Source organism: Prunus persica, chromosome G6 (genome assembly GCF_000346465.2).
Source record: "Prunus persica cultivar Lovell chromosome G6, Prunus_persica_NCBIv2, whole genome shotgun sequence".
Classification (NCBI taxonomy): Eukaryota; Viridiplantae; Streptophyta; class Magnoliopsida; order Rosales; family Rosaceae; genus Prunus; species Prunus persica.
Genome location: NC_034014.1, coordinates 3161206 through 3181962, shown reverse-complemented (window position 1 = coordinate 3181962; position 20757 = coordinate 3161206). Strand labels below are relative to the sequence as shown.

At 38.9% G+C, this 20757-nt stretch overlaps 5 protein-coding genes across 5 annotated transcripts; all 5 read right to left on the bottom strand.

The window, feature by feature from the left end:
- On the bottom strand, positions 1359-3539 carry LOC18774338. The gene is made up of 4 exons (XM_020566408.1): positions 3258-3539; positions 2910-3048; positions 2451-2584; positions 1359-2351 (listed from the first exon to the last, which is right to left on the bottom strand). Exons 1-4 carry the CDS (start codon positions 3395-3397, stop codon positions 1535-1537), a joined length of 1230 nt encoding a protein of 409 aa, XP_020421997.1. The 5' UTR covers positions 3398-3539; the 3' UTR covers positions 1359-1534.
- Positions 5780-6776, bottom strand: LOC18772300. The gene is made up of 2 exons (XM_007206128.2): positions 6412-6776; positions 5780-6311 (listed from the first exon to the last, which is right to left on the bottom strand). The coding sequence occupies exons 1-2, from the start codon at positions 6577-6579 to the stop codon at positions 6207-6209; spliced, it is 273 nt and encodes a 90-aa protein (XP_007206190.1). The 5' UTR covers positions 6580-6776; the 3' UTR covers positions 5780-6206.
- On the bottom strand, positions 7997-12616 carry LOC18773107. The gene is made up of 12 exons (XM_007206450.2): positions 12473-12616; positions 11002-12028; positions 10673-10785; positions 10404-10523; positions 10147-10234; positions 9566-9657; positions 9383-9487; positions 9127-9236; positions 8828-8915; positions 8695-8730; positions 8494-8588; positions 7997-8356 (listed from the first exon to the last, which is right to left on the bottom strand). The coding sequence occupies exons 2-11, from the start codon at positions 11888-11890 to the stop codon at positions 8505-8507; spliced, it is 1725 nt and encodes a 574-aa protein (XP_007206512.1). The 5' UTR covers positions 11891-12028; positions 12473-12616; the 3' UTR covers positions 7997-8356; positions 8494-8504.
- Positions 14009-16246, bottom strand: LOC18773427 (CBL-interacting serine/threonine-protein kinase 11). Its single transcript, XM_007205089.2, has one exon. It carries the CDS (start codon positions 15845-15847, stop codon positions 14450-14452), a length of 1398 nt encoding a protein of 465 aa, XP_007205151.1. The 5' UTR covers positions 15848-16246; the 3' UTR covers positions 14009-14449.
- LOC18772149 (phytoene dehydrogenase, chloroplastic/chromoplastic) lies at positions 16953-18952 on the bottom strand. Its single transcript, XM_007206589.2, has one exon. The coding sequence runs from the start codon at positions 18725-18727 to the stop codon at positions 17168-17170; it is 1560 nt and encodes a 519-aa protein (XP_007206651.2). The 5' UTR covers positions 18728-18952; the 3' UTR covers positions 16953-17167.

Below are 20757 nucleotides of genomic sequence, written 5' to 3'. Positions count from 1 at the left end.
ATAACACAACGTCATCCATGAGTGCAATCTCTTCAGCAACAATTCAGAGCTGTTGGAGCTTTGGAAAGAGTACAGAAGGCCTCAACTTGTTGATGAAAACTTGTATTTCTTCTCCGAGTTCAAGAGGTTAACCCCGAAGCTCATGGATTGCACGTTGGGCACGGCGGTACTTGGAGCGAAACAGAATCCTCCAAACAGGTTGTGGCCAATGGAAACTCTAACGCCGTTGAACGAAAACAAAAATTTCAATATGAGAATCAAGGTTCAGAGGAGCACACAACATGGTTATTAGATGAATATAGCCTTTTTGTTGGTCCCAAGAATAACTACACTGATCGTAGTTACGATTTCGATTTCGTGATTTCTCGGATGAGGAAGAACGATAGGGTCGGGGTTAAGGAAACAAATTTAAAGCGTTCATCACAAGATCAAGAACAAAAGAAGATGAGCACAAACAAAAAGATGAAAAAAGATAATCAAATGGGATCAATAGAATCATCGTCACATGTACAACAAGGCTGCTATTTTAGTCTAACTGGTGGTGATCTTGTGTGCTCTTATGATGTTGATCCGTTGGATTCGACATTCGTTGAGGAGCATACTATTTTTGATGTTGAACAACAACTTTGTGAAACCCAAGTAGAGGAAGCTTGCAGCCCAAATAACTTTGAGAATTATGTGGTCTCTTATGATGTTTTTGATCCGACTACCTTCGACATTGGTCAAACCCAAGTAGAGGAAGTTTGCAACCTAAGTAACTTTGAGAATGTGGGCAACCAATCATTAGCGAACTGTCTAACTGGGCTGATCTTGTGCTATCTGAAGATGTTGATCTAACTACCTTCGACATTGGTGAAACACAAACTAGTGGAAGCTTGTAACCCAACTAACATTGAGATGCGGACAACCAATCATTAGCCGACATCCGCTACTGTAACTGGTCCCAATAGTTAATGGATGAGCTCCTGGCTGTTATGACATTCATTCTACAAGTGATGGTTGTAGTTGTCTAATTTTCACTGTATGTAATGCAGAGAACTGAGTATTGAATATACTTGCACCACAATTTTGATCGGCTTTAGTTTCTTTAATTGTCTACCTTGTGAGTTACAAAGTGATTCAAATCAATGAACTGATTCTATTTGTCCAGTAAATTTACTCTTACTTTGTTAGTTTGACCAAATATTAGAGCTGCCTCTTGAATTATACTTGATAGCTAGTTGTAACTTAAAATCGCTCTAATTAACTTGGAAATACCAGTATGCCAACAAAGAATTTAGCAACACAGCACGTCTTCCAGTCTCATAATTCATAGACCAGATGAAATGTGAAATACAATAACAGAATGAAATGTAGCAAGTGAGTAAAAAAGATCTTTTATTTCATTCAAACTGTAAGACTTGAACCAGAAGGCTAACAATGTGCCATCAGGCAAAGATGACAATAAATTCCACTAAATTATTCGACCAAACCATAAAATCATCAAACATATATAAACTTGTTTGATTGTTGTAGTATACATGTCCAAGTCCTTCTATAGTTGGATGAAATTGGGAGACTTAGTCAAGTCAATAATCCTAGGATAAACAGGAGCAACTCTACTCTTCTTTCCACATAAATGGCTTCTGCATAGGGAAGCTGGGGTTGTCAAATCTATTACCTCAGCTCCACAAGGCCGGAGATAGCTTCTGCTGGGCGACTGATGGTCTGCAACTATAGTTGTCAATTGTTCCATTGCAGGTTGGCCCAATTTAACACTAATGGCATCAGCAGATCCTATATCTTTAGTTACTTCTGTGCCAAATGAGGTGGTGACATTTGAAGATGGCGTTCTCACTGGCGATGCGATAAAACCAAATTGCTCTGTACAATCCTCTCCTACTTCTTGACTGCCTTGATGTGCTTTGTTTGTCTTGGCGGTATTATCCTGCTGATCATCTGCTGAACTTTGAACTATAAGATCAGATGATGTTTCTTCCTGTAATGTACCATCATTCATAGCTTCATCACATTCTCTTCCATTATACCACTCATCTTCTCCTACTTCTTTACTGCATCTGTATACTTCATTCATTCTATTGCCACTATCACTCTGCTGATCATCTGCTGAATTATGACCCATGAAGTCCGATATTGTTTCATCGTGTAGTGTACTGGTATTCATATCTTCATCAAATTCCCCTTCATTACACCACTCATCTTCATTTTCCAAAAGGTCATCAGATAGTTTAGTACATGAAGGAAGCTCATCCATGGAGCAGACTTTGACCTTCATCTGTTCTGGAAGGCGTGGACAACCAGCAGAATGTTTGGTGTACTGGGTTGAAAAGAAGTTTATAGTGATGTTCAAGCTGATGATACATACAAACAATATCACTTTCCATCAATAAGAGCAAAAGCATATGTATATTCATCCATTCACAACTCACATGGAAGATAATAGATGATACCTCTGCCAAGGAGGGAGGGTGAGCATGGTGTATGCAAGTTTGATCTTGCTGGCAAGCCCTCCCAGGGATTTAAAGCTTGCAGCAGCCTGCCTAACTGCCTTTGATACAGTTGGGTTCTGCCATGCCCATTCAAACTGCAAAGTTCCAAAGGGAATATTAGAAAGAAGGTCCCAAATTTCCAATTAATATCAATCCTAAAATAATAATAAAAACCAATCCCAATTAATCAAATTTTAACCAGGTCCAAATTGATCCTAGAATTGGTGCCAACTCAAGATGGGTCCCAACCCAACCAAGCTGGAAATATCCTCAAATGACAAAATTATCAGAATATAATTCTCAAGAAAATTTGTATCTAATTTGGTCCCAATCAATCAAATTGAAAACATAGATAGATCATACAGAGCAATGCATAGACAAGTAATTGTAAAGAGAAAAAAAAGAAAGAGATGAAGAGACCTGGAGAGCAGAAACGTTAGTTGGGAAACCATAGATGCACAAGACCATCTCCCATGGACGCTTCCGCTTCGTTCTCCAAGCACCTTGCCCTATTTCACCATTGTGCTGTCTTATACGACGCCGTGGGTTCACTGTGAATCTGTATCAGCATCACCCAAAGAAACACACACAAAGACAGAGAGTTAAAGTGGGCTCTCGTATTAATCCAAGCTCTAAAAGAAAGTCCCAAACTTTAAAGAAGTTCAGATCGAAAATTTTCAAATCAAGATTGATCTGATTATTCTGAACAGATTGAGAATTTGAAAATAATAATAAGAATAAAAAAAATTGGGGGAAGATGGAAGGTACCCAATATAGGTGTGGCCTTTGTAGCGGGGGCTGCGAGAGGTCAACAGATAGCATGCGAAGAATCGTCCTTCTTCTGCTTCTTTCTCCTCCCCGATTCGGTTTTCTGGGATTTCTGATCCAATCTTTCTTCTCTGCCTCATTTCTCTCTTTCTCTCTCACACACAGACAGACAGACAGGCGTTTCCTACTAAAATGGAGTGAATCCAATTCGACCGTTGGAATATATTTTATTTACCCTTTTCACTGTTTGAACTCTGCGCCTCAGATTCGGTTTTCTACGGTCAGGATCTTGTGGTGGTACTTAAGAGTACCCATGTTTTTGCCACGTGGCCGGTTGTTTCTTTATCCACCAAAAGATCGTGTCAAGTAAAATTTTATTTTCGTTTTCTTATTTATCCCATATTTCTTGATCTGGGTTTGGAGGAGGTTTGATTTTCTTTCTATGAGATGATAGATTCTACAGGAAACCCCCATATTTCTTGATCTTATTTGCCTTACTTCTGTTTTAAATCATGCATTACAAATAAGCATCATTTTGAATTTGTGAAGGGAGTAAATGGATGTCGATCAAACTGTGGATGGATCATTTGAATAGGGAACCATAATTGATAACAGGTATAAATGTGCGTAAGTGATTTTTAACTGGAGATGCATACAGGTCCCATTGTCGATTCCTCGACATCCAACCAATCAAAGAAGATCAGGTGAGTGATTCCATGTTGGTTGTAGCAACCCAACATGCCGTAACGATTAAGGCTTTAATTACATTGCCAAATTATGGTGTTCGGAGCTTGGGTATTGAAGATCAGGTGAGTTACTATATTCTGATGAGAATTATAAGGAAACAACAAAGATAAGAAAGCACTTGAGTACCATATACATAGGCACTCAGCTACTCTTGGAATGTAAATACAAACATCAATATCAAGTCGATCTTGAGTTTGCTACAATGCCAGGATACAACTTTCAATTTGTTCATATGCTTTACGATTTACAGAAACTGAAATCCAGTTCATCCAAATCCTAAGACACCATCTAGTAATTTCCAAGCTAACCTCATATTTAGTGGCTAGACTTCAAGAAGCAAAACACGACCCCATGTTAGTGGTTACGAATTCAAAATTCATTCTCTATCGGTAAGCTTAAAGTATGTCGAAAATTATCCTGAAGTTTGTTGTGTATGCTTAGTTGGTCATGTTCTAAAACTTGTCAAAACAAATAAAAAGAATCGGAACTTTCACATGAAAGATGTCCAGTTTTGTAATGAAAATGAAGAAACATCAGATAACTACAACATTATATGATTGTAATGATGATGAAACAGAGATTACAAAAGAAGGAGCCGACTCTATTGATATGTGTGATAACTTTGGCAAAACACTATGAGAATATAAAACTCTAAGCATTCAACTTTCAAATGATCTCAAATCAAATGCTCCTACCTCATGGAAACTTGAAGATTGAAAGAGCTCACTGGAAAAAGACATGAATGTTTCCTATTTTAAAAATAAATAAATAAAATTCAACTGAGGGAACAACAGGTACAAAATTTGAGGTAAAGCAACATAGACACATAGGAGAGAAGCATTAATCCGGAGCAATTAACATGGAATAAAAGAGTCATATTGCAATTCATATGATGGAAAAAGATAACACATACAGGGACAGACTACAATCAGAAAACCAGAAATGTACAATCTTGGCCTAAATTTTCAAGCAAGGATGCACAAGAAACTACCATTACTAGAGACTAAAAATCCACATATGAATTACATCTCAAACAGAAGTAACATGACTGGCATCACACCAGTCCCTTGCAAATGTCCTAACACATGTCAACAACCAAGATGAAGTTTATAAAGTCCAGCACAACTAAGCAATACAATCACTTTTGTTCACAGGATACGAAAGTGGCATTAGGCCATATAGGCTGCACATGCATGTGTGCGTGTATGATAGAGATTCTCTATATTGGGTTTCAAATCCCAAACTTAACGAGCCAGAAACAAAGCACTAACATGAATGGCATCACAACACTCCCTTGCAGATGCCCTAACACATGTCAACAACCAAGAAGAAGTTTATGAAGTCCAGCACAAATAAGCAACACAATCACTTTGCTTCACAGGATACAACAGAGGCACTAGGCCGTATATGAGAGAGAGATTCTCTGGGTTTCAAATCCCAAACTGAATTAACCAGAAACGAAGCACAGAAACAAAGCAGCCATGGCAAACAGCAATACCATTACGCTTAACCAAGAAACAGATACAAAATCCCTCACCACAGACATAGAAACGATACTTATGTTTGTGCGTGCAACCATAGGTGTGAATACTGGTGGATCCCAACCTTTGGCGTTGTAAATGTGCATTTCATAATATACCTTCCTTGGCCTTTTCATTAACATCAAGTGAAGTATCTGTTCTTACTGATTAATGTACATTCAAATGGTTTACACTGATAGCATTGTTGAAAGATAAAGGAGAATTTCTTATAGCATGGTCTTGTTATAAATAACATTAACAAGGAAACGTATAATGTATAAAAGCAGCCAAAGGTTGTGAGCCTTGGTTTATATAGCACATAAATACAGTGAGATGGGGAGGTGGATATTGACCTTGTGAAATATTTCCACAGTAAGAGAACCACACCACACTTCAATACTTGATAGTCAATACAAAAACCAGATAACGGAAATAGCAATATTACAATACAATGGGATGGATATTGTTGCTGAATGGTAATTACAGCTACAGCGCCATTTTCAGAGAGCATACAACATTCGGATTTCAGTTGGGTCTAAAATTACAACATCTTGGATTCTTTTCTTACCAAAATGAACCTTCGTTACTAACAAGTAACAACATGATATGATAAGCCACCATAGTCAATCTCAAACCTGGACGTGTGTGTTATTATAAGCGACAGCAAGTGCCCCAAAGAAGATCAATTCGATGGTTTTGGGGACGCTGAGACAAAATGCCTCCAGAGATAGCGTCCACTGCCCATGTCCACAATGGTCCAGAACCCTGATTCCATGGCTGACCGAACCTGCAAGCACATGAAACAGCCAAATTGTTCAAACAGAGAAAAACCCAGAAGACAAAAACGAAACTTGAATGAGAATTAAAGGTGAAAATGGATTGGGAACCTTGGAAAATCGGTTAGGAGAGTTGTTGGGGTTTTGGTGGTGGTGGTTGGTCTCATGTTCTTCATGGTGCGGAGTATCCAATTTGGGGTCGGATTTGAGGTTTCTGAGGACGAAGAAGCCAGCCAGAGTGGCTGAGAGGAAGATCAAAATCAGCCTCAGGGGACACATTTCTCTTTCTCAATCTCAGACATACACAGAGAAAAGAGAGAGAAAGAGAGATGATTGACAAATGAGTAGTTTTTGTGGGAGAGACGAAAAGAGAGGGAGTGGGAAGGGTGCAGTTGAAGATTGGTCAATTTTGGTTATGGAAATGAGGTCATGACTAAACTATTCAAGTTTGATTTGGAATTTTGGATCCAAGCCATGAGATAATTGCATTCGACCTAACTCTTCCACACACAAATACACATGTCTCAATTTCATTTTTCAATTATTTTTTTAGCTCCACCAGTTTGCGTGGAGATGACTTTAAGGATAAAGATTACAAATTTAGAAATAAGGAGTATTTGAGGGGACTTTTTTTTTTTTTACATAGTCTATAGTTAAGTTCATCATGATTGCATGAGATAAGTGTTCTTTATGAGAAATGTATCTTTTATCACCGACGGACAACATTTTTTCATCTTCTTTTAATATACCTTAAATATATTGAATTATCTAATTCAATCCAATTATAGGCACCAATCGAGCATAAGACTTTCATGTCCTATACTACGTACCTGCCCCACAACTCAGAATCCATCAACACAAGCCAACCACGCTTTCAAAAATTCTTTGTTTATGCATTCTGTTGTTAGTATAGTGCTTTGCCATATAATTAGATAAACTAGTTGAATTTATGTATATAAAGTGCTTCTTAGGGTCTGTTTGGGAGTGCTTCTGGAATAGTTAAAAGCTCTTTATGACAACCAAAAGTACTTCTGACAGGGTTTGGCAGAAAAGTTTAGAAGCACTTTTGGGCCATAAAAGCGCTTTCTGGAGAAGCACTTGTCATTTGCTTCTTCGGGAAGCATGCCCAAGTGCTTTTTCAAAAAGCACTTCGGTTTCTTATGAAAATTTCAACGTCTTTATAATAAAAACGTTTTTGATAGAAACGCTTATAAGTAAAAGTGTTTCTTAGATAAACAATTCCAAACGAGCCCTTAGGCTGCAATTGTCAAACAAATGGTGTGAAGGCTTTTTATTTATATTTATTTATTCTGTATACATTATCCCTCGGATAACACTATACAATAGAAAGTCCACCATGGTGGATGTGCATTGGTACCCCACTATCATTCAGATTCTCTGGACCATAGATAGTCTTCTCTTTCAATTTTATGAACGAATGAATTTTCACCAATGTGAGACCAAGATGTCAGCAGATCAATTTCATGGTTAATCCTAATTATGGGTCGGTCTCATAATGCATTTACTCCAATCAACCTAAAACTCTGTTATCATTCTCATGAATCTTATTTAACAAAAACATTAATTTTAAAAAAAAAAGATAGCCATCGCAGAAAACATACTCAAATTAGTGGTCCCTGCACTAGCCATTGAAATATTCTTCAGAATATCTCCATGCAGTTAGTTTGGTTTCTACTGAGAATGAACAGGTCAATTTCTATTTAAAAAAACACCTTTATCACTATCATGAAAAAAAAGTTTGTGTTGAAATGGTCCTATAATCCACAGGACCTTCAATTTAAAAATTTTAAAAAGAAATAAACTAGAATTTACAAAATCAATTACATTTCACTTGTCAACTTTCAACCATTATCATCCTGCCAACCGAGACAGGCAGGCTAAATTGCCAAATGATATTAGCACTGAGTCCTGGTCAATCTGTGCAGGCGAACAAATCTCTGCACCAAAGGCATCTCTATGAATTTGAGACTTTCAGCTTGCAGATGAGCAGGCCATTCGCCAAGCAAAAACAATCATACTAGAAGTATGCCACAGCCTGCAAATACATAACCACCTATTACAGATTGATTCACATAGAAAAAGGAAAAATAATTGAAATGCACCCTGCATTAAGAGTTATGGGTATGACATAACAAAAGGTTCCGGAAACAAATTCCAAGAAGAAAAATTTACCTGACTACATATTAGACTTTGGCCACTCGAGCAATCTTCGCTAGCACTGTTCTTAAACTTCGTATGCCAGCTCCAGATTTCGAGCTCACCATCACCTGAAATAAGAACCACATTTGAAGTGATTGCATCATTTTCAACAATGATGCAGATAAAGTGTGTGCTTTGGCCTATCAACTGATCAAATAAAAGTATATTCCATACCGCAGGTTGGACCAACGACTTTTTTGCTTTCAGGCTCTGCAAAATCAAATATGTTGTATTAAAATGGTTAGTCTCGCTAAAGAAAATGCTACTTTTATACTATCTATTAGCAGTATAAATAAGCCACATTCACCTCTTCTATTTGCATTGCACGACGTGCCACATCAATCGGGAAAACCGTATCTGTCTTTGTTAATAAAATCTGATATTTAGTCTGAGCTCTGTAAATCAAGCAATGAACATCATAAAACGTAGGCACAAGCCATATGGTTCCAGAATGCACATTTACAAAAGTGTGCGTGTGAGTGTGTGTGTGTGCGCGCGTGCGCGCGCGCAAATATACAACATGAAGATAATAAAGAGGTCTGTATTATCTTCTACCACATAAACTGTGCAACCAAATAGTAGTTTTACAAGAGTGTCTACTGGTACCTTTCCATCAAGTCAATGAGTTCATGATCCCTTGGCTTCATTCCCCATTTTGTATCAATAAGTAAACACACTCGTTTTAGACCAACTCTTGTGGAAACATACTCCTTTACCTATTAGAAGTGCCAAAGCAAGCAGTTATATCGGCACATTTAATAAAACTTACAGGAAAAGAAGCACCAGTGATATGCTAAAAATCTGATAAATTAACTAATTTCCACTCCAGAAAACAGAGGAGAACTTAAAGTTGTATACTCACAAGCTCCACCCAAGCATCCTTAACTTCTTCTTTAGCATAAGCAAAACCATATCCAGGCAAATCAACCAAGGAGAGCTTTGATCCTAGATTGAAGAAATTAATAGTCTGCAAAGAAGCACAGTTGTCATCAGCAAACTGAACAGCTACTGAAATCAAAGAAAGCAACAAAGGCTATTTTATAACCTGAGTGAGACCAGGCTTGTCTGATGTTCGTACAACACCCCATTGTCTGGTAAGTGCATTAAGTAGTGATGATTTCCCAACATTTGACCTTCCTGAAAAGGCAATAGAAGTCAACAACATTACTTATTGTCTCATGTAAGAAGATTCCATCTGCAAAATTAAACAGTAAACTTTCTGAACCCGTCTGAAGCGATAGACCTGCATCACATCCATAAGTAATTAACAAAAATAGGCATACAAACTAGTTCTCCATGAAAGTGAGAGGAAGAGGTTCGTCGTAATTTACTTTAAATTTTCATTTCTGGGGAAAAAGCCTAACCCAACTATAAAAACTGAGGTAATCATATGCTTATCAAAATAAAGTTGCGATGAAACCACTGACTATAACTCTTCTAGGTCCTAGGATAAAAGCATTTCCATTTTTCTAATACATGAAAGATGTTATTTCGCCACCAGTAATGGAAAACTGAACACACTTAATATTATGAACTCATAAATCACATCAGACGTAAAGTACTCAAAAAGGAAATTAAAAAAAATCAATCGGATTGCATCAATGAAATAAAAGAAACTAAACACACCTGCAAATGCAATCTCTGGAAGGTCAGGAGGTGGAAATGATGATGAAACTTTTGCAGCAGCAAAAAATGTCAATTTATTTTTAAATATCTGTAAAAGGTAGTTAATGTCAATACTAATGTGATTTCATATAAAACAGTAGGAGAGGCCCGCCCTCACACTAGATTAAATTAAGCTTATTCTGAAAATATAATTGACATAAAAAAAATATTTAATATTAGAAACACAAACATACTTATCTAGACATGTATACACATACATTTTCCTCAATACTCTCTCTTTCTGAGCTGGTAGAGGAAGGAATATTATCCAATGGGGCAGAAAGCTCAGTGTTGTATCCTGCCCTCCTCAGCTCTATCATGCGTCTACGACCCAACAACTGCAAATAAATGATAAACAAGAGTCATAATCCAAGAATTGAACAACTAGAAAATAGATATACCAAAACATTTGAAGATCTGCATATATAGAAACCTACAATTGACAATCATATATCCCAAAATCAAAAGACCAGTGCATACAAATTACATTATCTTCCACATATTTGAGGATTGAGGGGCTTGGTTGTATTGCACGAAATTGTGCATTTTTTGAGATTTCAGCCTTTTCCTCCTCATCTTTTTCCTTCTCCTTTGTGCTTTCTGGGAAAAATGAAAAACACAAGGTGTAAGAAAAATGCAAAACTTCTACATTTGGTTGAAAAATTGCATTGCAAATTCCAACTATCTCAAAGAGAGATTTATATCACAAAAGACAGCATCTACATCCTTATTAAAGATGGAGAATACAAACTCATGGGACCAACAAAAGACCAAACGCACATTTGAATAAACAGAAGTAATTGATCAAAAACTGACCGTTAATAACAATGGTATCATCAAATCGTTTATTTGAGATATCATGTGGATCTAATCGAATTCGCTTCCTCTTCTTTGGCTGACCATCTATCACCTGTGATCCTTCATCCAAGATTTTATTGTCCCGCAGTTTCCTCTTGGCAGAATTTGAAAAAGAAATATGCGGGGAACTTTCACGACTTGGATCCAAACGATTGCTCAAGTCAGGCTTGAATTTGTTATGTTTCTTCAGTGCACTAGCCTGATTATCAACCTGTTTTGCACGTCTATCCTTGGAAGAAAAACGTTTAGTTTCAGAAGCAGCATTCTCTAATCCATTAGAACCCCAGATAGAGCGATGATGCAAGGGAGATCTACTGTTGTTCTTTTCATTTGCAAAATCATCCTTAATTTTGGTTTTGTTGGAAACTTTTGGACTTGTAGGAGAAAAACGTTTAGTTCCAAAAGCAGTTCTCTGCAATCCATTAGAACCCCAGGTAGGCCGAGGACGCAACTTAGACCTAATGACATTGTTTTCATTGTCAAAAGAACCATCCTTTACTTGGTTCTGTCCCTTCCTAGATAAAGCCTTCCTATAAGGTGCCTCTGAATTACTAAAACGCATGGCCTCCCCAGCTGCATCCTGGTCACCATAGATTCTCTTCCTTCTCCTATCAGAATTCACAGAATTAAACTTTTCCCTTTTATTAAGAACTCCCCGACTCCCTTCTTCAGTAGCATGAAACTTTTTACCAGTTACACGTGGTTTAAGGTTCCCCTTCTTACCCTTCTCACTCTCATAGAGAGTACTGTCAGCCTTCTTTCTTCCATTATTGGAAAACTTAGAATTTCCAACAGGTATTTTGATTTTCTTGTTGAGCTTATACCTTAGTTTTGCCTCTGCAGACATGCTTTAATCACTAAAACCCGGAATTCTGAAAAATAGCAACCCACCTGGCTATCACGAGGCAAATCTCCTTTTGGCTTACACTTCAGACCAGACCACCACCTGGAGATATTGAAATTCAAGCTGATATTTGAAACCCACCTATAAAATCATATGGGAGAACAAACAATACATTGCATTTCCATTAGCATTTCAAACCAGAGGTATTTGATTGATATGATAAAAAAATAAAAAACCAATATACTAATTCTTCATATGCATATTTTAGAGTACACTGAAACCTCTTTTCAACTGAGCCTTATAAAACTACTGGGCACAGCAGAAATTGAAACTTAAGGATCAAAATGGATAAATTTCAGCATAAATTTTGACAAATTATCATCTTCAGAAAAGAAAAGCCCTTTGCAATAAAAACAGAGGCTCTGTTTGTTTCCAAGGATTTGGGACTGCATAGGGTCCTAACAATGCCAAATTCACAGTTTGGATATCCTTCAAGGAATTATATTCCAATACCAAATGTGCCCAGAAGCTCATTTGGCTAAGATGAAAGGAAATTCCAAATTCCAAATTTCATTTGGGACTTACCAGACTTCCTCCTTTCAACCTCACGTCGACGGCAAGCCTGAAGGCTCTGAAAATGGCAATGTTCTCACTGCAAGACCTAATTGTGAACTTGGGATTGGACCGCTACTTCAGAAATCAGCACCATCAACCCTTAAACCCTAAACCTCTAGTGAGAAGTAAGTGACTATGTCCTCATTTATTCGAATTTTATTATGATAAAAAAAAAAAATTACTATATTTTTTATTTATTTTTACATATGATTATCATAAACCCCAAAAAATAATATTACAACATCCATTTTTTTTTTTTGGGGATATTACAACTTCAAGATGTTATAAATGTTACGAATGAAGAAAATCAAAAGGAAAAAAAATTTCCCTAGTTCACAAATTAAATTGTATGGATTTTATTTATGATCATTAATAAACTTTGAAAATATAATATATCGCAAATGTAAGTTAGGCTAGTTAGCTAAAAATAGTGTGTGATCCCTTTTGCATCACTCCCCCCCCCCAACCCCCCTTTCTTCTGTATATTAGAGTAGTTAGAATATTGCTTTGTAAAAAAACCATTTGAAAGTAAATTCAAATTTAGCCTACTTTATTTTTTTGGGTCGGAATTTCAATTTTAAATAAAATTTCAACATGTTTCTAATAAAAGTGATTATCAGCGTAAGTGTATCCTTCAACGGCAGTCCCAAAAGAATGCTTAATCTTTTAGAGGAGCATTTGGAGCCTAAGCGGCCTCCAAATCAGTCTCCGGGTTTGAGATAACTAGGCTTTAACCAAGGCCCAATTAGGTTGGAATTGGCTGGTACTCAAACTGGACTAGTTGTTCTTTTCTGGGTTGGTGTGACTAGCAATTTGCTTCACAGGCCTCTAGCTTCCTCCCAACTCCACTGTCCCAAATGAACGAATCTTTTGCTTGATTGATGCCTTTCATTTTGCTCTGGCGTTACTTGTATCATTACCTATAATTGCTGATTTCTGGCTTAATAATTAAAGTAATGGGCACAAAACAATGCATGAACTGTACAGTTTGCACAAAATAATAAAATAATGCAGCAGATTAGTCTGTCGCAAAGCAATCTATAACATGTTTGCAGTTGGCAAATATTCCAACCAGTCTAGTCTGGAACCAAATAATTGAATCAAATCATTGACCATTATTACCTTAACCTCACCTGCAGCCTACAGCCTACAGGTGATTGTCTTGCCCTACAAATTTCCATTCCATGTGTATTTTAATCATTTTGCCTCTAAGAACACAGGTAAGCTAACCATTAAACCTATTTCTTATTTTGTTATAAGCTCAAATCCATTGTTTATTATATGATTATGGTGCCTGCTGCTCAGACCAATTCAATACAATTCTAGGTAGAAATCTAGCTGCTGGTCCATAATTGATCATCTCAATCCCTCTCATCCCCACAGTTCACACTAAACTTACGACTTTGACCCGCACTAATTCAGCTCAAACCGGAGATTCGAACTTGAAATCTTTTCTTTCATTGAAAAACAAAAATGCTAGTAGACTTGTTTTGAGAAGAAAAAAGAAATCAATACGAACAAAGACATGAATATTTTGAAAATACAAACAATGAATTAATACAATTATACAAGATGCATTGCAAAAAAGAGTCGGAGTAAGATTAGAGTTAAATCTAACCCTTCATTCTCTGTTGGTGTTGCCCTCCTCATCACCTACAACACAGTCTTCTTCTGTACAACAACTTGTACAATTGTCTATTACCTGACTATTATAATCTTTTTATCTAATCCCATATATATCCCAGATTACAAAATCGTCTAGTAATCTCTTTTATTAATCCCTCCCCGTACAAAAAACAACGCAAGCACGACAACACATCACCACCATAATTCCTTTTTCTTTTTTTCTTTGTCGGTAAGTTGTAACCAACCCATTTCCATGGAATTAATTAATTATTTATTTACATCCAAAAAAACGACCTGTCGTTTGAGATCACCTTTGTTCAGTCAATCAGCTGGGCAGTGCGCAAGCGACGAGGACGAAGAAGCGGCAGAGGAAGAAGGAGGAGTTGGTAATGGCGGTGATATCTCGTGATCATCTGGGCACATCAGATGAGGCCTGAGCTTGCTCTTCCACATCTCCCTTGAAGGTCCCGCGTCGCCACCTGTCCTCCTAGCCTCCACCACCACGAGATTCTCAGTCAATCTGTAAACCTCGACCCCAATTGCCAAATTACCATTCTGCCCCTCCATCTCCAAACCCCACTCCTTCTTCCTCCTCACCCTCAATTTCTCGGCCTTCGCGAACGCCTCCGCTCTCTCCACCACCTTCTCCACCGTCTCCTCCAACACGAAACGCTCGCCGTCCTCCGCCGAGCCGTACGAATGGTCGTCGAACAGCCCGGACAGGTCCAGGCCGGCCGAGAACGATATCAAATCGAACGCGTTCAGGCTCGTGACGACCTTCTGGTCCTCCTCGCCTCCTCCAATTTTGCTGTCGTCCATGGAGCAATCTTCGTCATAGAAGATGATCTCCTTGTACCCGCCTTTTCTGAACCATGGGTCCTTCAAGATCTCGTCGACCGTGATCCGGGTCGCCGGGTTCGTATCCATGAGGCGGCCCAAGAACCGCTTCAGATCGGACGACATCCATTTCGGGCACCGGAATTCACCTTTGTAAATCTTCTTGTACATCGCCATCAAATTCGGGTCGTTGAACGGCAGATACCCAGCGTTCAGCACATAGAGTATGACGCCGCATGACCACACATCCACCTTCGCTCCATCGTAGCCTTTCTTCGTCAAAATCTCCGGCGCCACGTAAGCGGGGGTCCCGCAAAGCGTGTGGAGGAGCCCGTCGGGTCGGATCTGGTCCGTCACAGCGCTGAGCCCGAAATCCGAAACCTTCAAATTCCCGTTCTCGTCGACGAGCAAATTCTCGGGCTTCAAATCGCGGTGGTAGATCCCGCGGGAATGGCAGTAACCGACGGCGGAGATGAGCTGCTGGAAGTATTTACGGCTGAGATTCTCTGAGAATCGGCCTTTTGAGACCTTAGCGAAGAGCTCGCCGCCCTTGACAAACTCCATGACGAAGTAGATCTTGGTCTTGGAGGCGAGGACCTCATAGAGCTTGACGATGTTGGGGTGGCGGAGGCGGCGCATGATAGTGATCTCGCGTTTGATGTTGGACATGAGGCTGGTGCCGGTAAGCTTCTTCTTGTTGATGACCTTGACGGCGACGCTCTGGCCGGTGCGGACATTGCGCGCGTGGTAGACTTTGGCGAAGGCGCCGCAGCCGAGGAGCTTGCCCAGCTCATATTTCCCGAACAGGGCATTGTCAGGGACGCGCGGCGGTGGCGGAGGCCCCTGCGGAGGCTGCTGCTGCTGCTGTTCGATCTCTGGCATCGTGGGATGCCGGGGAGAGACCGAACCGGGTGTCGGGTCGGTCAGTGTTATGGGTTTTGATTGGTTGAAAGAGAGAGAGAGGCAGAGATATAGAGAGAAAGGGGGTTCGGAATTTAGGGATTTTTGTCGGAGGAGGATGGGAGTTTAAATTTAGAGAAAAAGGTGGAGGTTTTGAGAGGTTTCAAGAAATGGAGAGTTTTTCGGTAGAAGCTTCGGTGGAGGTTGAGTTTGTTGGCGTTTGGCTTTTAAAATGGGGAGGATATAATCATACGCGGGAGAGAATTAATAATGTGATTATTGCAAGCCCAAAAATAAATAAATAAGCAAAAGGCCCTTTTTGGTTTGAATTATTTTTATTTTTTAAAAACTAAAATACAAATACTGTTATTTTAATTCTGTGGAGGGGCATGGAAGTGATTGGCTTCCACAGGCTGCTGCTTTTGTCGTAGTTGAAAGACGAAAGAGATGGGGTTGCTTGGAGAGTTACCAACACGGCGGTGCCTAGAATATTGACACGTCTTTGCCGCCGGGGGTTATACGTTTACTACAGCGTGCACGTGAGTGTTTTCAGTAAAACTATACAAGCCTGTTTACTAGTAAGTAAAAACAGTAAAAGTAAAACTATTCATTTCTCTTTTACTGATAAGGATTAGTTGTTGACGAGGTCGTGATTCGTGAGTTGTTGTGAGTCGTTGATATTTGTGTGGCTTATAATGTATCTAAACATCGAAATCTAGATTTTGAATGGTGTAAAGTTTGGTAACCCACCTTGGTTTGTAAAGGAGTGACGCTGTTAAAATGAGGTAAGAGGTTGCCTAAACAAGAATAGCACCGTTATAATTATTGTATGTACCCTTTATGTAACCATATAGGCAGGCATAAGGACAAATCGTACCTGATAGTTGCAAGAAGGTATAATAAAATATCTATGATGAAGGCTTATTTTGTGTTCCCCATTTGCGATGAGAATTTTGAACGTTCACCACAATAATGGTTCTTGTAAAGGACTCCATTTTTGTTTTGTTTTGAAATCATGGAAGCGCATAACAATATCAAACAACTCGTGAGCACAGTAATGCCATGATGTATTGATGTGCTCATGAAGTAATCACAACAGAAATGTTCACCAATTTATATAGCACAAATTAGGGGTGCGAGCGCAATCCCTTCTAACATTGATTCCTTCGTAAAAATAATAAGTATTTTGAGAATTTAGTGAGTATAAGTTGATAAAAGAGAAGCCGAAATATACAATTTTCAACAAATGAAATGATTAGTTTCCTAAAAAAAAAAAAAAACCAAGAAGTCGAAGTAATAAGCCTAATCAACCCGACTCAAGGCATTATCCCTAAGTAAAGCTTCCGCCGCTCTCCTTCCCGAAACCAAAGCGCCATCAAATGTGGCAGTGGTCCAATGGTCACCACACACATACACACCGAACCCGACACGAGGGTCTCTCGTTGAATTGAGCGGCGGACATTGATTTGGTTGTGCAAATTTAATCCGATACGTTCTCAAGTGCCTCCATGATCTCACCATTGAACTCCCAAACCAATCTGAGAGCTCCCGAACAACTTGTGTCGTCAGATCATCATCATCCACGCCCTCAAAATATCCGACAAGCGAAACCGATACCAAAGCCTTATCTGCTGGGCCATAAGAAGGAGCCACATTGGTTGCGAAAAACATATTATTCACAATACCCTTGCCCGATCCATTGAGAAACAGAACCGGGTCGCTGACTGGAATGTTGGCTCGGTCTGCAGTGAAATACAAACAAACAGTACTTCGATCCGGTTTGATTCGACCCGGTTCGTTTACCTTTCCCGCTAAAAGCTTATTCGCTTCAGGTTGTTCAACTGCTACTATCAGTCCGAGCTCGCTTTTCAAAACCTCTCCACTCTCCAGTCTCACGCTGGGCGACGACAAAGACTCCGCGTCGTCGTCGAAATCAATTGAAACGACGCGAGAATTGAAAACGAGGGAACCGGATGGCAATTTGGCAGCCAATTGTTGGGGGATCGCACCAATGCCGTTAGATGGGAGCGTGTTGTCGCCGAGGGCTAGACACTTGAAGATGAAATCGAACAACCTGGACGTCGTCCCGAGCTCTTTATCGAAGAAAATGCCGCCGAAAAAAGGCTGAAAGAATCGGCCGATAACCGAATCGGAAAACCCGATTTTCCTCAGCAGCTCCATCGTGGATACTTCTTCCCCGGAAGACAAAATCTCCTCGTCCGATTTCGTCAAGACCCGAAATCTCGTCAGTCCGATGAGCAATTTATCGGGAATTGATCCGATTGGGTTGGCAAGGGACCTGACGGAGGCCCAGAAATCGCGAAGCGGGTCGGATACGGTGTGGAACCGACCATCGTAGTAAATGCGGGCGCCTGAGTAGAATTTGCGGAGATTCAGGGCATTGTAGTCGAGAAGGTTTTGGGCTTCCGAGTAGGCAGTGATGAAGATTTGGAAGCCGCGGTCAAGGAGGAAGCCTTCGACGACGTCTGTTCGAACGCGGCCGCCGACGGCGTCGGAGGCTTCGAGAAGGAGGAAAGGAGTGTTTTGAGAGTTTAGGTGGGTGGCCGCGGCGAGTCCAGCGAGACCGCCGCCTATGATTATAACAGGGGATTTGGTGGGGGTTTGTGCGGATTGGGATTTGGGGAAATCGAGAGTTGGGTTTAGAGATGATTGGGGTTTGAATTTGAAGCGGAGGAGGGTGGGATTTGAGGAGCATGATAGTGGAAAAGGGAGAGTGATCAGTTTCATTTGGGAAAGATGATGGAAGTTTGTTTGGCTGATAGAAAAGTGGCTTATCTTCTCATACAATTGAAAAGATAATCTTGCGAGCACTTGCAGCCAGCCATTATTTTGATTTTCCATTTTGTTCTTTACTTTTCCCCATTCTGTTTTTTTTTTTTTTTGGGGGAAAAATTTGAAACATAATTTTGCACCACCTTAACTCAGCTTCTTTAGGTCTTGAAAAATACTACTTTCTAGGTATTCAATTAAAGCCTTGTTCAAAGGAGTTTGAACATTACTCCAATATTAAAAAATACTTACTAAAGTCATAAGCCAATGCAAATTAATTTATTATTTTCGTTCTTCATTCATTATCAATTGATTCTCGGTTGGATGCTCACATTCTAATATGATATTAAGAGTTAAGTTATTCACACAATAAATTCAATGACCTCATATACTCTCACATTATCCAATAAGATGAAAAAATACATCACACATAATGCTAGTTTACTCGAAAAATATTCGCCTTACTTGAGAATTTCTCCTCTTAGAGGGGTTGCTATAAATTGCTACTTCAACTATATAATGAGGACCAGGAGCAACTGATGTGAGAATATATTTAATTAGATTAAATTAATCGAGCACCAAAATGGATTGCAAAGTCGGTACCAAAATGTCTGCAAATTAGTCATAGATTATTTGGGGGCGGTGTTTAAGGTCAACAAGTTTTTAATTGCATGGACCAACATGTTAGGAATTTTAAATTTAAACCTGACGACTTAAAAATACGGAGTATAAAGGAAATAAACAAAAGAAACGTATTACATACGTATGTACATTGTATTATACGCACCACGATGTGTACGTGATGCTTATACATGGCATGGGGGACGATTTAGTCGTAGCAAACAATAACTCACAATAGTTAAATTGATTGGAGTGTTAGGTTTGGAACTAGAGCTTTCTCATTAAGTTATTATTGAGACTTTTCTTGAGTTTACTAGTCGATCTTGACATGCCACGCAGTTGTTTACTTTGAATATAGTCTGAATATTAAGATCGAATACTAGTTGATTTGGACATGCAACACCTGGTGGTGGCTATCAACAGGTTTAGTTTTGCGAATGAAGATTAGTCGAGATGCACGCAAACTGATTCGGACACTTCATGATACTTACTCATAAATATTAATATAGAAACTTGAAACTATAAACACAATGAATTGGACATTTTACATCAACGTATCCTACTCATAAACTTTTTCGACCCAAATTTTGAAAGCTGAACCATCTTTTTCTTTCCGTGTGTAAAAACTCATGGGCCAAAATCGAATAAAGAGGCGTGAGCATCTCCAATTCAAATGTAGCATCAAATAAATAAAAATTAATTAAACACAGGAGCCACAAGCTTGTTGTTCTTGTAGTGTAACATCAACCATATATGTATATGAAGGCGTCAATGAATTGGGCCCCCAACAATATAGTAATGAATGGGCAAAGGGCCAAGCTTGAGTTTTGAAATGCATGCCATTCAAATTGCAATTCAATTGGAGAATATAAAATATAAATTCATGGATATACATGTGGTTTAGAAAAGAAACAAGGAACCACAGTGACTGATGTCAGAAAGGGATTATTTAAGCTACAAGAGCCAGGTGATCGTGAGACATTGACCTCTCACAAGTATAGTACAATTCAATTCAATCCCTTTCTTTTTTAGGTGGTGAGTGGTGAGTGGTTAGCTTTTATCCTTTTGCTTGGAAACAAAACTCACTTGCAATTTCTATCTCCTCATCCCCTTAAACTTACAAGCAATTCAAGATTTTCTGAAGAAATCTTGTCTCATGTGTAATTGTTCAAGTGAATTATATGAAAACTGAAGAAAGTTTAGATTATCGTGTTTAATCAGACTTTTTTTAGATTAGATATTGATTTTTGCTTAATTATTGTGTGGTATCATTCAATAATTTTTTTCCCGTCCATTGAAAAAACACTTAAAATGCTTTTTGAAAAAGTACATAACATGTGGAACAAATGCTACTCCAAAAAGCGAAAATACTTTTAGCTTTTTAAAAAACACTCCCACGCCAACTCAATTTATTAGAATATGTCTTAAGTTTGAATTCTGCTTTTAATAACAAGAAAAAAAACACAAGGCTTCACTACACG

Excerpts from the sequence above, each read along its gene's own strand:
- LOC18774338 (XM_020566408.1), bottom strand. The coding sequence starts at position 3,397 with ATGAGGCAGAGAAGAAAGATTGGATCAGAAATCCCAGAAAACCGAATC. Across the intron at positions 2,585-2,909 it reads CTAACGTTTCTGCTCTCCAG|TTTGAATGGGCATGGCAGAA; the intron begins GTCTCTTCATCT and ends GGAACTTTGCAG. Across the intron at positions 2,352-2,450 it reads ACCCTCCCTCCTTGGCAGAG|CTTGAACATCACTATAAACT; the intron begins GTATCATCTATT and ends ATGTATCATCAG.
- LOC18772300 (XM_007206128.2), bottom strand. The coding sequence starts at position 6,579 with ATGTGTCCCCTGAGGCTGATTTTGATCTTCCTCTCAGCCACTCTGGCT. Across the intron at positions 6,312-6,411 it reads CTCCTAACCGATTTTCCAAG|GTTCGGTCAGCCATGGAATC; the intron begins GTTCCCAATCCA and ends ATGTGCTTGCAG.
- LOC18773107 (XM_007206450.2), bottom strand. The coding sequence starts at position 11,890 with ATGTCTGCAGAGGCAAAACTAAGGTATAAGCTCAACAAGAAAATCAAA. Across the intron at positions 9,237-9,382 it reads AGGATGCTTGGGTGGAGCTT|GTAAAGGAGTATGTTTCCAC; the intron begins GTGAGTATACAA and ends CACTTCTAATAG. Across the intron at positions 8,731-8,827 it reads GTGCAATGCAAATAGAAGAG|AGCCTGAAAGCAAAAAAGTC; the intron begins GTGAATGTGGCT and ends TTGATTTTGCAG.
- LOC18773427 (XM_007205089.2), bottom strand. The coding sequence starts at position 15,847 with ATGCCAGAGATCGAACAGCAGCAGCAGCAGCCTCCGCAGGGGCCTCCG.
- LOC18772149 (XM_007206589.2), bottom strand. The coding sequence starts at position 18,727 with ATGGAAAATCAAAATAATGGCTGGCTGCAAGTGCTCGCAAGATTATCT.